General features: G+C 40.5%; 1 protein-coding gene across 1 annotated transcript in view; it reads right to left on the bottom strand.

The window, feature by feature from the left end:
* Positions 1-7,588: 7,588 nt before the first annotated feature.
* SH2B2 (SH2B adaptor protein 2) overlaps positions 7,589-17,960 on the bottom strand; it is a 31,073-nt gene continuing 20,701 nt past the window's right edge. The window contains 5 exon segments of the mRNA XM_018573708.1: positions 7,589-7,978; positions 9,541-9,712; positions 11,196-11,383; positions 15,849-16,022; positions 16,146-16,240. Coding sequence (XP_018429210.1) covers positions 7,680-7,978; positions 9,541-9,712; positions 11,196-11,383; positions 15,849-16,022; positions 16,146-16,240 — 928 coding nt within the window. The 3' untranslated portion in view covers positions 7,589-7,679.

The following is a 17,960-nucleotide window of genomic DNA, read 5'->3' on the forward strand; positions in this document are numbered from 1 at the left end:
TAAACTATAGGTCAGGACCTAAATTGGGTCATGGATGTATTCAGGATGGATCACCACTTGGCTTCGTGGCCAAGCACGAATCAGCAGATCATTGGTAAGTGATACAACATTGGTTATGATTGACAGGACAAACACGTATCGGAAAATCAAGCCTGTGCAAGGCAGGAGTGGGGGGCAGAGGCAATTGCCCAGACAAGATTGTGAGGTGAACCCAACGCTAGCTGGAAATGTCCACTGATAGAATTAAATAAAATGAAGATTTGATTTTTCTTGGGTTTACTAAAGCTTACAGAAATGTAGAATAGTGCCTGCAATGTCAAGAATTTTGAAGTAATGAAAATACAGTGTTTTGACCAAGGAAGGCTAAGTTGTTTGAGGCTTAATCAGCTTGTAAAACAGTAGCTATGAGTAGCTAACTAACACCATACACCAGTTTAGGCAACATTGTTCTACAGTGTTCCTTGTGTCATCCTTGCACCACACCTCATGTATTATGAATACAGAGCTGAATTATGACTGTGTTTTTTGTTTTTTTTTATTACATGGCCATTATTTATTTTTGATAACATTTTGGGAACATTTTTTTTTGGGTCCTAGTATGGTAAGAATTTTATTTGGGTGTTCAGATTGAAAAGTTTAAGAACCGCCTGTTATAAGGGACATGTCGAGAGGCCCTTAAGTTCCTGATTTTTCAGTCTAAATGATGGGTAACATAGGACGTTACAAACTACATGTACTCTCATAACTCCTTTCCAATGATCACTACTTAGCAGAGCATCTTTTTCAAGCTGCAACTCTTCAGAGGCTGCAGAACTAAAAGTTCCAGCTTCCTCTGCCAGTAGGTTATTGGCAGTGCCATCTGGTCCTCTATGTGTCCTAGCTGGAGAGCTACAAGTTACAGAAGCCACTGCTAAAGAATCATTTTCTACCACTACTACCATAAAATATTTTAATTAACACAGAAAACATAAGGTGGCACAATTGAGCCATGCACATGTTTACATAGTCAATGTGATTCGCTTGTGTCGTGGCCTATACCCTAAGGACAGTAACGTTGACCTGTTTGTGTTCAGCAGGGCAATAAATATCCCAGCCCCCTTCCCCCTCACCACACACTTACAATAAGGGCTGTATTAATTTATCCGTGGCCTTTTCTCATTTTTTGTTTCATGTAGCAGCACATAATAGCAAACCATTTCATACTAAATCAAATCAGAAGTCAGGGATAACTGGCAGTAGTGCTAAAGTATTAACGAATCTAACATTCAATCAGTGATACACATCTGAACAAACAATATTTATACCATAAAGCTGGGTAGGGAGCAATTCAGGAGTCATATTATATTAAAGCTTCGCGTAGTCATAGTAGTGAGCATTCTTCCGCATGGGTGATTGTGTGCTATATTTATCTTTTACAAAGTCCTTTTGCTGATGTGTACAAGTGAAGGTTACTGGGTAAAAGATGGCAATGATATACGATTTAGTGGGTTGTGGAAATACCTTTTCTAATAAGTTAGTTTTATTGGGCAATATGTATCATAGTGAAAGCTTAGCTGGAGTTGTCAGGAAGCAGTTATGAAACTGAATGCGACATAACGAAGCAAAGAAACTATCCTAGTCACAGTTTGATTACATTTCCTGTTTTACACCAATTTAGAGCAAAAACCACAAGAACATATGGTCCTGTTTTTGTAAGTGATAGGGTAATCTAAAGTTATATGTCATATGCAAAGTCCTACTCCCTTGGCATACATACACCGATCAGCCATAACATTATGACCACTGACAGGCGAAGTGAATAACATTGATTATCTTGTTAAAATGGCACCTGCAAGTGGGTGAGATCTATTAGACAGCAAGTAAACACTTTGTACCTGAGGTTGATGCGTTGGAAGCAGCAAAAATGGGCAAGCATAAAGATTTTGAGTAGCCTTGACAAGGGCCAAATTGTGATGGCTAGATGACTGGGTCATAGCAACACCAAAACATCAGGTCTTGTGGGATGTTCCCGGTCTGCAGTGGTCAGGACCTAACAAAAGTGGTCCAAGGAAGGAAAACCGTTGAACTGGCAACAGGGTTAGGGGCGGCCAAGGCTCACTGATGCAGGTGGGGAGTGAAACAGGCCCCACCTCGCAACTTAAAGGATCTGCTATTGACAACTTGGTGCCAGATACCACAGCATACCTTCAGGGGTCTAGTGGAGTCCATGCTTTGACAGTCATGGCTGTTTTGGTGGCAAAAGGGGACCTACTTAATATTAGGCGAGTTATAATGTTATGGCTGATGAATGTCTGTCTGCAATTCTTCACCATTCAGAAAATGAACTGGTCACAGCAATCTGCAGATTTCCAGCAGAACACCGTAATTTTCAGTATAAAATGGATACAATTGCCTAATTAGTCATCAAAATTACAGCACATGGTGAACCATAACGGGGAATGCCATCCAAAACCAATTTTCAGTTCAGATGTCATTCAATCTGCAACAAATGTTGCAGATTGAATGACATCAATTCTAAAACCTATCGAGGGCTCCAGCAACAATATCTCCATAACCAATTGCCATTTCTGCTTATCTGCTGCTGCTATCATGAAGGGACTGTGTGCTTCTTTTGTGTTTTTACTCAGTTGACTGCAATGTCGAATGTAGCAGCAGGAGTACGACTGTATGGTTGAGGTAAGAGAGGGTTTCATGTAATAGGCCTCAAGTGTCAGTATTAAGAACTTTCATTATGTTCCCATAGCAGTGGCCATGTCCTAGAAACAGCAGGTAGAATCTGAAAGTCTTAATGCTGAAGCTTTGATATATAATATCCACTGATGATTATTATGGGGTTGCCGATTGTGGTGGTGGGCAGGTGAGGTGGCTCACTTCTGGCATCTTGTCTGACAAGAGAAGACAAGTGGTAATTCAGCCAATGAAAAATAGATTATTACTCTTAAGATGACTGCCCATTTCAAATGAACTTGATGGGGTCTTAACCATTTGTAAGGTAGCAACATTCAACAATCTTAATCACAACCACAAGGCCCTATGTACATACTGGGCCTAGGATTTAGGGGGCTCCACAGGGTCATGGAGTTAATTTGGAGACTCGCAAACAGCTTCCAGGTACCAAAAGCACTAAAATTACAGCACTGTGGTCACTTTAAGAATGTTTTAGACCAGGTCAGGTTCTTACTCTACAAATCTTGAGAACTACAGTATATAATATTTTTTATTGATATACTGCATAGCATATCTATATAAATGGGAGTGGGGTAGGTAGTTTGTAGCAGTTTCAGTATTGTAGGAGATTTGTGAACTGATCTTGTGCAAACAATGGAAGGCAGATATCTTCTTAATTCTGCCCATAATCGTATTGACTTTCATCTGAGCCAATTCAATTAACTGATCGCATATTTGAAATTCAATGCTGCACAAACAATAAATTTACCTGCATCAATCCAATTACTTTTAGTGTCAAACACGTTGGAAACAATAAAGAAAAATTCAGATAGATGGTTTCAGAATCAATTGATTGCTACATACGCCACACAATTGGTTTACAATACATTCAGAATTTCCCAAGCCATGTGATCTCTTTAATCATTGATTCATGTAAAATTGAAAAGCAATTGAAATGGTAGTGAAAATGATCAATAATGACTATATTTGTTCAGAATATGAAAAATTGATCAATTGATGGAATGATCATAAAGAGAACTATAGGGTCTGGATAATAATGTCGGGTGAGGAGACATCTACTTGTCATTTGTAGCACTGGACCATGCCACTGATAATGATGCAACTTACTTGGCAGACTGAAATGATGCTCATGTAGTTAACACCTTATTTCCCAAAAGAGAAAAGGGACCATGAGGCAGGTTACATGGTGATTTTCCAGCAAGTTGGAAACATTCTGTGAGTGATAGTATGTGTCTGGAACACTAGAATAGCTTAACCTCCTAAGAGTTAACCACACATTGGGCCATTCAATCAATACAGCAGGTAAAGGGGTACAGGTTGTGTGACTCAATAAGAGTTAGTTACAGAGCTAACAGATTTCAATAAGATTCCCAACCACTCTTCTGCATGGAATGTGCACATTTTTCTAGTAGAAATGAAGAAAGATACCTATTGACTGATGCAGAAGATCATTGCTGAAGGGATGACATACTTTGTGATTCCATAGCAGATATGTTTATGTCAATTCATATGTATTGTGTACAGTGCTTTAGGTAGCATGCCTTTCTGATACCTTTATTCTTAAATTCTTTGATATTAAAAACAAAAAATTCCTGTGCTTTGCCCATCCAGGGGAAATCAGATAGTTCTCTTTAATGCCCTCCTTGCCAAAAGCACACCACTCCTTCACTTCCCTGCCACTCCATTCAGCCATTGAAGGAAAGAAAATTGCTCTGTACTCAGTATGAAGGAGCATGTGACACCCTCCCTGTTATGTCATGGTACTTGGTAATAGGCCCAGATGGGGTACCCTGTGTAAGCAACAACTCAGCTTACATGGCACTTCCATTCTGCTGCCAGAAAGCAACTTGAATTGGCACGTAGAAAAGGAAAGGTATGTGCTACTGGGAAGGGGGACAATAAAGGGAACCTGTTTTTTGCTGCATGAGAATCTCTCACAAACTCAAACACCTATGTAAGAAAGCTCTGAAGGAAACATCTATTCTCTATTCAGTATTCAATGTTTACAAATTCAGAGGCATAGAAGCAGACCCTTTTCACTCAGTCACTGCTCTGAAAACAGTACTGTCAACTGGGTAATGGCTGCTTTTTTGGGAGCTCACTTACGCAGATGATTGTTGAAAAATTTGGTGTAAAGGGTTTTACATGATATGCATGCATTCATGTGGTCAGGAAGCATCACAGCCTAGTTTTGGTTAAAGTGACACTAAACTCAAAAGTTCAATCGTAAAAATGCATTCAAGTTCCCTAAGTATTAACAAAAATGTAGCTTATTTGTGTAGATCCTATCGACCGTAGATCCTCAAATCATCTTTGAATTCATGCTGTCCTTTCTTCTGGAGGGTGGCTGCCTTTGTTCCCTATAATCCCTGTGTGTTTTGTAAAGTAGCCACCGCTCCAAGCTTGCTCCAGTGATAGACTTCAACCTCACTACAAATCAGTAAACTAAACATGAGATTGTAATCCATCATGGGAGCGAGCTTGGAGCGGGGGCCACTTTACAACACACACAGGGACTATGGGGAACAAAAAGTAGCCACCCTCCAGAAGGGAGGACAGTGTCATTTCAGAGATGATTTGAGGATCCACAGCCGAGTGATACACAAATAAGATACATTTATGTTTTATAGTTAGGGTACTTGAATGCATTTTTAAGATTTAACTCCTGAGTTTAGTGTCACTTTAGCCTGTCTGGGTATCTTGTGGACCTAAACAAAACTTATTATACATAGTTTAGGAAAGTATCTACCTCCAGTCACTGCACATATGGTACCCATACAGCCACATATATAAAGCCTAAAAATACCTCTATAGAAGTCAGATATCATACTTTTGCCCTAACCCTAATTAGCGTAGTTGCTAACGTTTCTATGACTGGGTCACCCTACTAATCTGAGTTTCTCCTTGTATTTATATTTATTATGTTCTATCTATAGAAAGTGCTGCAAAATGAAAACAAAGCAGCACAGAACATTTCTTGACCTTTCGTGTTCAGTTCCTGTCTAGAACATCTGCACACCAACAAAGGATAAATCATTAAAAGGGTAAAGATATGAAAATTGATTTTGTTGGACTGTCATTATTACGTGGAAATATATGTAAGTATTCAAACTGAATAATGACAGGCAATGATGTAAGATAATGTGAAAACAACACTAACAATGGTAAACAAGAATAGCTTTTAAAATGTGCCATTTCAAGAGTCTACTAACAGCAGAACTTGAGATAAGGCAAGGGGTGGAGGTGAGAAGCCAATTTGAGTAAAGATTTCCACACTAGAGACCAATTTTGGGATTTTTTTTCAACCCCTTAATGCCAGTAGCAGGAAAGCATATACACATCCCATCTGTACAATTCTGGAAGTAATCTATGATCACACAGAATTTGGTGTCAGCTACATTGACCCAAGCAATGGGGAACACTCACAGGAAACAAGAGAGCAAGCAGCAATGTAAACAGACTGTCAGTGCCGAATCTTTACAGGGCTGCAGAGTTAAAGAAAACCTGTTACAGACTTGGGAAATTCAATTTGAGCATACAGTGAAATAAATGCATGATCGTTAACGTACATTGAATACAAATGCAAACAGTCAGAGAGTTGAAGTTCTGTAGAAACCCTGACTACTCCTGTAAAAGTCTACCCTGGCCGTATCCCCTTCCACAATCCAAGTCTCCCTATTGACCCAAGAGGTCACACATCACAGGCTTCGGTGGTGGAAGATCCAGAGTTATGTTCAGCTGAACATACCTTTTGCTCTACAGATCATTTTGACATGAAGACAACATCTGGTTGTGTGTTTTTTCATCATATGCTTAGTTTGAATTGCAGAGGCCTGTGAAAGGTTTGCATGAAATTACACACCGTGTATCTCTATCATCCCTGCATCCAAAGCAAAATGAAATGGCCACTATACAAAATGTTCATAAATTGATTTATGAGAAAGAGGTTGTAATAATATTAGTCATGCATAAGTTTGTAAATGCTTTAGCAATTTATCCAAAATGAATATTTTGCAACACAAAATTAAATGTAATTTTGGTTCCCCCTTGAGTGTAATTTGCCAGCTATATATAGGATAGGATGGTTGTAAATGTAATTAGACTTTCTTTCACATAATGAACACACTATAACCTTTAGGTCTGGAGTATAGTGGTCCTTTAATAGCTTTGGGTGCAGGAAACCAGCACTGAGAGAAATAGGTATGCTGCTACTGTTGACCTCCCCTTCTGAAAATGCTAGCAGTCTGGCAGATTCAATGGCTTAAGTTCTTTTTAAGTCACTGACCAACATTAAGTAGGCAGATTAGGAATTCAGTGTTGTCACTCTGGATTTCTAATATGCACGCCTGCTTCAGTCCAAAACTTCAAAAGTACGTAAAGTAAAACTAAAAGGCAAATCTTTTTGTTTTATATTTGGGATGATATTTGGAGTGATGAGGGGTTAGAACCACTGTCAGATTTCTGTTGATGTCTGTGTCCCTGTCAGGGAGATTTACTCTCTTTAATGGTGTTCTGCCATCGTAACAGGAACAGAGGGGAGACCTTGTAATGGGAACACTTGTTTCCATAACAATGGTCTAAAAGAAAATATCCCACAATGGAATGATATCCTTTCACTTCCTGTTGAGTCTACTCGACAGGAAGTGAAGGGAAATCTCCCTAATAAAAAACAGATGGCAAAAAATGATCCTAAACTAAAACACAAGTTTTGCCTTTAGATACACTTTAACCCAGAGACAACTAGAAAACTATCATTTTCAGAAGGTGGCCAGAAATGGCAGCCTTCATATTTCTCTCTCTACTGGTTTCCTGTAAAGGTTCCCTTACCACAACGTGTTTATCTATTTGGGAAGTAGATTGTGTATAAAGTCATAACAGCATCTGTTGTTGGGAGGCTTCTTGTGGCACCCAAGGACTTTGTATATATCAGCCATAATGCTGAAATCTGATGCAAGCACAACTAGCAGTGATGTGGCTTAAAACAGCTTTTGTCAGTAAAAAGAATACTGGTTCTCAACGGCTCTTGTGCGGCTCCGAGACCCTTCGCTTTCATGGTAGTCTTCTGTGCTTCCATTTGGTGATTCTAGCAGAAGCTCTGCACTGTTGCTTCGGCTTCTGGCAGCAAGGGTCCCTTCCACTCTGTGATATGCTGGGTGGCTGCTGGAAGTGGGGTTGTCTGGAGGAGTCACAGGCTGCATATTACTTGCCCCAGAGCTGGAGAAGTAGTGCTGGGATTGAGTGTCAGTCCTGCAGCTTTGCTGCTGGAAACTAGGAACAGCGGGTCCAGGCTCTAGAGCATAAAAATAGAAAAGATGCATTATGTAATATGTAACCAGTTTCTTCACGGTCGCTATACACAGATTCTAAAGATATGGGTGAAGTTCTTCTTGAGCTGCTTTTTTACTTGCTTAATAATCCTACTTCGCTTCCCCCTACATAATGTTAAGGAAGGGGTTGTGGGAAGTTATGTTTACTCTAGTTAACCCTGTCTGTATTGTGCTTGTAGATTTCATTATCAATTGTAACTAGATCTGAACACTGTCTGTCCTAACAAAGGGTTAAAGACGTAGAAGCATTCGATGTTATTAAGAGGAAGCTCAGATTTTTCCCTTAGTTTGTCTATCTATTCTCAATTTTAAACTGCTCAAAGTAGCCTGGAATCTGCACAAAGGCCTTTACCAAAGAAACATCGAAACTGTAAATATTAAGAAAAAGAAATTCTGTGGGTATGCTGTGTGAATGGGAACACATAAACATATAGTGGGGTTTTCTCAAATTTAACTGCAAAAGTGGAACTACACTTTAAAGCAAATCAAATCTTAACCCTTGTAGTGGGGCTACCCCTGCACTGCAAGGGTTAAGTGCTCGTTTTGCCTAGGGAGCTAAAATAACAATGCTATACTCACCCAGACTATGATCCCACCTGGCTTCTACACCGCTCCCTCCAGAGATGGTATGTCCCTTACCGTCCTCACATTCTATACACTGTATAGAACGTGATGACTCACAGGACTGTAGACCACTGGAGAGGAGGGAGAGTGGTCGTGATTCGGGTAAGTATAACTTTGTTATTTTAGCTCCATAGACAAAGTGATCACTTAACCCTTGCAGTATGGGTGTAGCCCCACTGCAAGGGTTAAGATTTGATTTGCCCAGAGTTCTGCTTTTAGTTTACTTACCCAACTCACCACTCTCTTTTGATTTTTGTCATTTACCAGAGACCTGCTCTCTTATCTGTATAGTTCTCAGGTGCCCCATATTTAGCAAGACCTGATATGCTCATGAGTGTAGAATACAGAAAATTTGTATTTTGCTATTTTGGTTGCTCAAAAGTTGGACAACATTTGCATATGGACACTGCATAGCACTATTTTTGGTTAGAAACACTAAATACATAAATACTCTTCTCTGTTTTTGTTCCTTTTCCTTTCTTCATTATGTTGTGTGTAATTCTCGGTATTTGTTCTTTTTCTGTATGTATAGATGATGCTCTGTAGCACTTCTCTTTTTTTCTATGCTAGTGTAAGCTGGTGTTGATTGTGGATGGAAGGGAGGCACATACTGCCTTCATATAACTTGCCTTGAAGTACTGCCTTGATACAACTGTTACCAAAAAACAACCAACCTAAATCAAAACATTTTTAAAGCACAACCCTAACTCATATTCCTTTCAGTTACAATTTGAGTAATTTTGGGCTATTACAGAAAATTGAGAATCAATATGAGACAATAAAAAATTCAATCTATATTTCCATCCCGAGCAACTGTGATAAATGTGACCCTGCCCATATAGCTTGTCTTTGAATATCAGGGCCTCTGTACAGAGAACAGTAGCATAAAGAAAAGCCTTACCAGGTATCGGATTTTGTGGAACAACATAACTGTGCAGGGTGATGTCAGCTGAGCCACCAGATTCTAGGGGTATCGGATGAGAGTGAAAATGTTTTAGCATATCAAAAATCGTCTGGAACCAGAGGTGCTGTACATGACACTGTCCATTCTCATTCAGAGATAACCGTAGGTGCTGGAAAGTAAAATACAATATACACACACATCACTTCAAAGAAGATAGCTGATTCCCTACAACAAGTAAATGCAATCACAAATATGTTGTATCCAGTAATCAATGAAGTTCTGCTAAATTCAACTCAGTTTGTCAAGTTGTATAAAATCCACTGTGGTCCATTTCAGCAATATTTTCAGTGTGTTACAAAGCCTCTTGTCATGATCCTGACAGCTATAGAGGGTAGTGTTTGGAACAAGGAAATACAGTGGCATGTGTTTTCTCAATTTCAGGACCCTTTTGGGTGTAGAATTGTTATGAACGTTAAAGTCCAGCTTGGGCTGGCCAAAAAAAACAAAATGACAGTCCCTAGCAGCTCTTAAAAAAAAAATAACAGCTACAGCTGCAATACGCACTATATTTCTACCATGGTCCCAAGCCGTTTCACCTGTTCACCATTCCAGTCATGCTTCTCTTCCAGCATCTATGACAGCTGTCATTCAACCTACTTCCTGTGTGCCAGGGCATAGAGGGCCTGCCCCTTGTCCTGGGATTAGAGGCAAATGCGGCAAAAGGTAGCGCCACTCTCTACCGCCCATCAATGGAGGAACAGGAGGGTGAAGATGCGAGGAGGGCTGTGATGTGACACAACTGGACTAAAAACAAAACAATGGTACGTATAAAGCTTAACACTCCTGTGTTAATTCAGTCCTCCCTATAGCAATGGTATGACGCTTTTCCTAATCAAGACTTGACCATTGCACCAGGGCCAATAGATTACAATACTTGATCTTACGTTTCAGAAACAATTCAATGGGACCGAATTGTAAAGCCAGTTAAAGTGCAGTTGAGTGAAGGGGACCTGTGCTCTACTGAAACATTTAATCAGGTGCCGGAGAATTAAAAAATTAGATTTTCCCTTACCTAAAGTCAGATTGAATGTTATAAGATTCTGGATGGTTTTGCATCTAAACTGTATTACACAATGTGGGAGAACACCTCACACTACCCTGGCTACCCTTGGCACTCTACCATGCAGAACTTGCCTGAATGTCCAATTGAATCAAACTTGCACTGGAATCAGCATGGGAGGGGAGCATGGACAAAGTAAGTATATGTACCTTATGTTCCTGTAACGCTTTTCACTATTTTGCCAAGGTATAGGTTCAGTTTAATGTGTATGTAAACCCTAACAATTAACCTCTCTCTGTTGCTCATTTTTGGTCTATTCAATATACTATTGAAAGTGTTTTGTTATATCTCTTTGCAAGTGCAAATAGTGAGAGGTGTTCTGTAGTCCTAACATAATACCTGTACAGGTGTAACAAAGATGTTCCTCCAAGGATACAATTCATTGAGAGAGCGTGTCACTCTAGGACAAAAATTGATCCAATAAATGGACCACCTACCATTGTTTGTGTAGTATTTACTATGAGGAATAAAAAATAATAAACATTTATGTACTGTAGAGGCTTTTCGAATGATGTATAAACAGGATACTTGCCTTTGCTTTGCCTTGAAAGTTGAATGTCAGCACATATTCTCCTGGGCGGGTTTCACTCTGCCTGATAACAAAGAGCCCGTGGCTTCGGGTTCCACCAGCAAGCACAAGCTGAGCAGCCTTGATCCTTGACAGGGTCCCGTGGAACCAAGGGTAATCAAAGAGGTTAATTTCAGCTTTCTCATCATCACCTAATGACAAAACATAATTAACATATTTTGTTACTTGCACATTTCTGTTAGAGCCTGCAAAGTGCAAACCTATTTATAATGATTTTATAGTTTAAATTAGAAAATAATATAAAAATGGATAAACTATTAAAATATGAAATAACAAAACCAGCGTTTGCTGCAATATTTAGTTTCAATCCAAATATTAACTTTTTTCTGCCACTAGTTGTTCTCAGTATGCTGGCCAGCATCATTCAACTGACTTCCTCTGAGCCCAGCTCATCCTGAACTCACCCCATCCTGTGATTGGACAATGAAAGGAGAAACAGCACAAGGATGAGCTCATCTCTCTGTCACTCTGCTTTCTCCCCCTGACAGCACACTTCTTGTCAGCACACTTCTTGTCAGCACATGAACGGAGTGGCTTAACTTATCGGGCACATAACAGGGGAACAATTTACATTTCACCCCGGGGTGTACTTGCTCCACTTCCGAGAGGAAGGTGTTGAGGGACCTCAAAAAACTCTCTCTCAGCATTTGATCAATGCAGCTAGAGCACTGATACCCAGACTTTGGAGAGAGGCGAGGCCCCCATCCCTTACCGAATGGATTACACAGGTAAACTACATAGCTGAAATGGAGGAACTCCTCTTCACCAAACAAGATAAACTTACCAAATTCTCCAGGCTATGGGCGCCTTGGACCCACTTCTGCCAGGGAAAGACATACGAGGAACTCATGCAGACACCCACGTAGAAGACTGACACACACGCTGATGACATACTACATTTTAGTGAAGCCCCTTTAGGTGAAGGTGGAGGATGACACGCCCCACGGGTGGGTGCTCCGGCTGGAGCACTTTAGGATCTTCCTCCAAGACCCTCCATGTCCCCGCTTGCCCTGGAGCACTTGGTGGATTCACCACTGGGGACTCCTCCTTCTGGTTTTTCGCCTCCACTTTCTCTATACTTCTCTTTGACCTTTTTCTCGTATTGTTTAAGTTGCACCAATCCTTGTGGTTACTTATCATAGACCAAGAGAGTTACCATAGGCCAAGGTCATGGCCAGCTGGTCGCAGGCTAGTGTCCTGAAAGGCCGCAAATCTTTCCAAGCCGACCTATCCTCTCTAATGCCCTATGTGCTATGCCAGATGTTATTATGGTGTACCAATGTTATCGGATTACGCAGGAATTGCCGAATGAGAGAACTTTCCTGCAATGTTTAGTGGCTTAACCCAACAGCCTCACAGTCAGGAGGTTGCCCACTTGAAGATGTAAGGTGATATGTTTTATGTGATATGTTTGATCACATTGTTTGTAATTTCTTTGTTTGATTTGCTCAATAAAAAGAAAAATTTTAAATGGAAAAAAAAAAAAATGAACGGAGTGGCTTGTGCTGCTACTTTTCAAACACTTAAACTCTACAATACAGGGACTGCAAGAGACTGATACCAGTTCACATTCAGGTACTTACACTGCTTGTATTGAAAATAAAAAATAAATTTAATGATGTAATGACTACAGAGTTGCATTAATTTGTGTCTGCCTAGAGTTCAGGTTTAATGTTATTTTCCTGTTAGTGCATTATGTCAATTATGGGCAGCAACAGAACAGTGTCTGTTGGTGACCAAACTATAATGAGAACATATAATCATGTTTCTATTTAGTCAGGGCTGCATGAGAGATCACGCTGCCTTAGGCTTGTGTGGATGACTCTCATTACCAGGACTAAAGGATGAAAGTTACCTTAAAACCTTAAAGTGAAACAACCTGATTAATATTCAAAGGCCATGTGTATGCGTGTACTAAATACCCAATCAGAGATTAATTATACAAATTGGTATTTTAATAAGGACTCCATAGCTCTCACCAAAGCTCCTTATGGTAGCCTATGGTAACCTACGCCTTTTTCATATGTGATCTTTTTTGTCACTGATCACTTAAACAGGAATAGGAAGTCAGGGAAATCTAACAGGCAGGGAGACGGCAATAAAAACCTGACAGTGGTTCTAACCTTTTCCCACCTAATAAAAATTAATGTATCTTAAATGTTGTCTAAATACAACAAAGACATTTCCCTTTCACTTCCTGTCTCGGTGACCACTGTCCTTGGAAAAGAAGTGAGGAAAACAAAGACAGCAATACAAACCTGATGGAGGTTATACCGCTCCTAAAGCCATTGAAAAATATGTTTTGGTTAGAGTTCTTTTTAGATATCAATGGGGAATGGTTCCTGCTATAAATATGGAGATCTGTTTTGAAGAATATAGACGTAACTAAATAATTTGATCCAAAAGGTAGAAATAATTGGGTAGTTCCACGATGTGTGAATCAGAACTACATTATGATGAAAACACCAGGAACAAAGATAAACATTGGGGATTAGGTTCATTAACTATTACAGAAGTGTGACCCCAGCAAAAGAGAACTCATATATACATAAAGTATATGTAATACATGTATTGTAATGAAAATTAGAGTAAAGCCAAACCGTTTTTTGGCTTTACTTCTCTTTTGGGTCACAGGAGACATTTTCTAATGTATTCCTGAGATCCAAAATCATCAGATAGCGGGCTAATGCCCACTATATGCTGACTGCGCCATTCTGCAGCCAGGAAGGATCCTGACAATATTGTCAGGATCTATCTGACTATCTAATTGACAGCTGGACCTGCCTCTCTAGATCCAGCACCAGCTGTGTCCACCCTTTCCACTGTCTGTTCCTCCAATAAGCTCTGGAGGAAAAGAGGGAGGGGAGGGGGAATACCTGCAGGGAGCAGTGACTGACAGTCCCTTCTCTCTGCATGGAAAAAACTGTGAGCTCAGTGATCAGCAGTTACAAGTTTGCTCAGCTCTCAGTACATAAGACCGATGTGTGACAACTGCAATGTCCCACACCAAAGAGAAGAGTATATTTTACTATCTTTGAAACAAAGTGGTGTCACCTCCTTGCTTGCAGCCTTCTGACTGGACAATGAAGAAGCAGCAGCACATTGACTAATCATCAACATGTGAATTCAGGGCGCATAAATGGCTCCTAGTTCTGCCCCTTCTTCTCCCAGTCTGAGTGCTGCTGGTCAGGGGATAGCAGTAGGCGAATACCAAGCCAGACTTAGGTATTTCTGTAAGTAGTATTTAAAATACATGTAATGATTTTCAAAGGAATGCCAAACTGCTTTGAATTGCATTTTTTTATATGTATTTGGAATTAGGCTTGAAAACCTGTCGAGGGGTTGGATTAAAAATCCAAATAAATGCTATGTGTTAAAGGAGAGGTATTATACTCACCTCTCCAGTGGCCCATGTCTGCTTCTTCCTGGAAAAGTCTGTGTTCCCGGCAGTGTTCTGTGGCTCATTCTTCCGACTAATGTCAATGCTAAATCTTGTAGCTATGTAACGGTTAATGGAAGGAACCTTAGCGCAGTTGGGAACACAGGCATCCAACACTACCGGAAGTGACTGAGACAAAGGGAAGGTAGTACACTTGGGCTGCTGGAGAGGTGAGGATAATAACTCTTCCCTTTGGCCCCATTCACACCTAAGCGTATTGTCGCACATCAATCAGCGTGACAAAACACTCGACTCCAGGAATCCCATTTAGTTCTAGGGCCCCTTTTCACGCATGGGCGTTTTGTCGCACGCAGAAATACGCCTGTTGCACGAAATCCTACATGAGCTGCTTTGGGGGGAAATTCAGTGCGTTATCTACCCATTGACTCAATAGAAAACGCTTGAAAAACACACATTGCGATTATTTTTGAGCAGATTCAGTCCGTTTTACCCATGCACATTAATATACCACAATCTGCTCACAATCTGCTTGTAAAAACGCACAAAATATGCTCACAAAAAAATGTGCGTAATAGTTGTCGCTTAGGTGTGAATGCAGCCTTAACATCATGTCGCACTAGCAACTTTGTAGCGGAGATAGGCAGCAGCTATACATTTCTCTGCTTATTTTGTCTGGAGATTTGTAGCTGGATACAGAGTTGCTGCTGCATGCGACTACAATGCTTATCTATGCAGCTATACATTTCTGGTGTGCCTTGATCATCAGCAGCTGCATTTTATAGCACGAGTACTGGCTGGACTTTTTCCCAGCCAGTCAGGCAGTACAATCAGATCAACTCATTTTCTGACTTCATTCTGAGGGTTTAGACCACTAAACATTCCACTTATGTTAATGGAATATCTCACCCACTAACCTATATCAGTTAAGATTATTCTGAGATCTTTATTGCTCCAGCACAGGGGTGGGTGACTCCAGCTCTCCAGCTGTGCTTTACCTACAAATCCCAACATGCCTCTGGGAGTCATGCCTGTAAATGCCCGTCTTGCAATGCCTCATACTGAGCGGAAAGATGATGCAAATGGATATCTGGTTTGTAATTTGACAAGCTGTATATTTGAAGCTTCTCAGTCTGGTACTTCTGTAGTTTTTGATTCAGCATAGTATACGTTGTGAGTTTATGTATTGCATAGTTTACCTGGCCCATGGCTGGGTGCTGCAGTCTCCAAGGACTGGAGGAAGTTCTCCAGGGGGACATGTATGAGATGCTCCACTGTAGCATGTTCTCGGCCTCTTGTGTGAGGAGCTGCAGCAGCTGTAGGCGTGGCAGATACTGCATCCTGACCACACATATCCAGAGGACGGTAAGATCCTGTGGGGAATAAGGTGAAAACTCAAACTAGTGGATTGGCACTGAACTGAGAAAAAGCGTAAACTACAGTATGTAAGAATCTTACAGAGTTTGGATGGAGGATGGTTCCAGCTCTGTACTTACCTTCAGCAAGAAACTCGCAGCTACATGATGAGACTCGGCTAGGCAGACATGCTCCCTGCTCACAAGAAGATAGTTCTATGTCATCCCCACTATCCCTGCAAGAAAACAGTTATTGCTAAACATGTTATATTCTAAGAGTTTATTAACAGATAGCTGTAACCAAGCACGCTAATGTAATGTAACATTTGAGTGAAAATAAAGGGAAAGGGATCCACAAAATGGTCTTCATTATCTTTAAAAGGCATGTGTTTTCTTTTTCAACCTTAATGCTTCATACACTAAGTAGAAGACCCCAACTATATTGATGAACACCAGCTCACCTCCGGGAATAAATGGGTCTGTGTAGACTAAGTAGGTCTCTTCTGCCATAAAAGCTTTTCGCTGTCTATCAGCAATTTTATTTTTCCTGTAAACAGAGCCATGCATGCACAGCTCAGTGCACAGGCTCGGCATGCTGAGATGAAGTAACTCCTGTGTATGCATGGCAACTACTTATTCAAGGCCTGGTAAACCAAGCGGCCAAAGAATTGGAACCCGTAAGAAGACCGTGGCGAACATGGAATCCATGGCAAGGGAGGAGGGCACTGCTGGAGGGGTTTGGAAAGTAGGTCTGTCATAATGTGCTAATATGCTGTGCATACCAGCACATGGCTACAAGCTCTATAGGGGTGTTACTTTTTCCCTCCTATCCCTCACTTTACTTCTTCTTTAAATACCTTTTTTACCCCCGATGACAATGTTGCTTCCTGCCTCCCACTGTAGTGCGCTGTGGTGGCATAGTTGACAAACAGCCACACGCCTCATCATATGTCAGCACACAGGCGTTGATTGCAGAGGAAGACACACCAGGCCTATTACTGAGTGCCAACTGTTGAGAGCACTGGGTCTAACTCTGGTGATCAGTCTAAATGTATTTCTTTTGTGTGACTTTAATTGGCTTTAGGTTATACCCCAGTCATACCCCACATATCTGTCAAGGCTGTTAATCTAGACATACAGTATAGAACAGCCAAGTTTTAGTTTTTTTCTATAAAACCATTTTTGAACTCTTTGCCATTTGCTCATCTATTCTGTGATCTCTGTTTCACCGAGCCCAGACACACAGTACTTGAATCTATTCAAATAGTGTGTCAGCTAATTTTCAGGATAATATTTTTGTAACTGGAGCAAAAATTATTTGCAATGAATAATTTATTTTTAGAACTGCTTACTTGCTTTCACTTGAAATAAAGACATGGTAGTCTATCTGAAATCATATTAGTGGAAGTTAATGTAAAAAAGAAAGTAGCAGTTTTTTTATTTTCTGTGTACACCGAGTGGTTAATGTGCCATGCAGTGTACACTACGGCTCCTTCCTGGCATCTATATGGTGCCTGGAAACAGAGCTGGGTGCTGGGAGCAATGTAACTCCTATGAGCATGCACAGGAGATACATAGTCAGAGGCCACCCAATGTGAGGCCACAGGTTGAAAGGTATATCCAGTTCAGTATTACTTTTTTACCTAGACTGTAAATGCATGAATAAAAACTGCATTTACTACATTGTTGAGTATCAAATAAAAGGCCAATTTTGGGAAAAATATGCACACATTAAAGTAAAGGGGATTTCCTTCTGACAGGTTTCCTGTTTTCTTGGAGCATCTGCATTTACAGATTTCAGTTGAAGCACCACATGTTGGTGAAATGCAGCACAAAATATGGGTAGTGGAAGTAACCCCTCCTATGTCCTCTATAAGATCCACTGTATTGCAATGTCAGGTAGTAGGAGGCATGCCCTATTGTAATTTACAATTGATTGTGTGAAAAGGGAAACCC

The sequence above is a fragment of the Nanorana parkeri genome, unplaced genomic scaffold (genome assembly GCF_000935625.1).
Source record: "Nanorana parkeri isolate BGI_ZX_2015 unplaced genomic scaffold, ASM93562v1 scaffold48, whole genome shotgun sequence".
Classification (NCBI taxonomy): Eukaryota; Metazoa; Chordata; class Amphibia; order Anura; family Dicroglossidae; genus Nanorana; species Nanorana parkeri.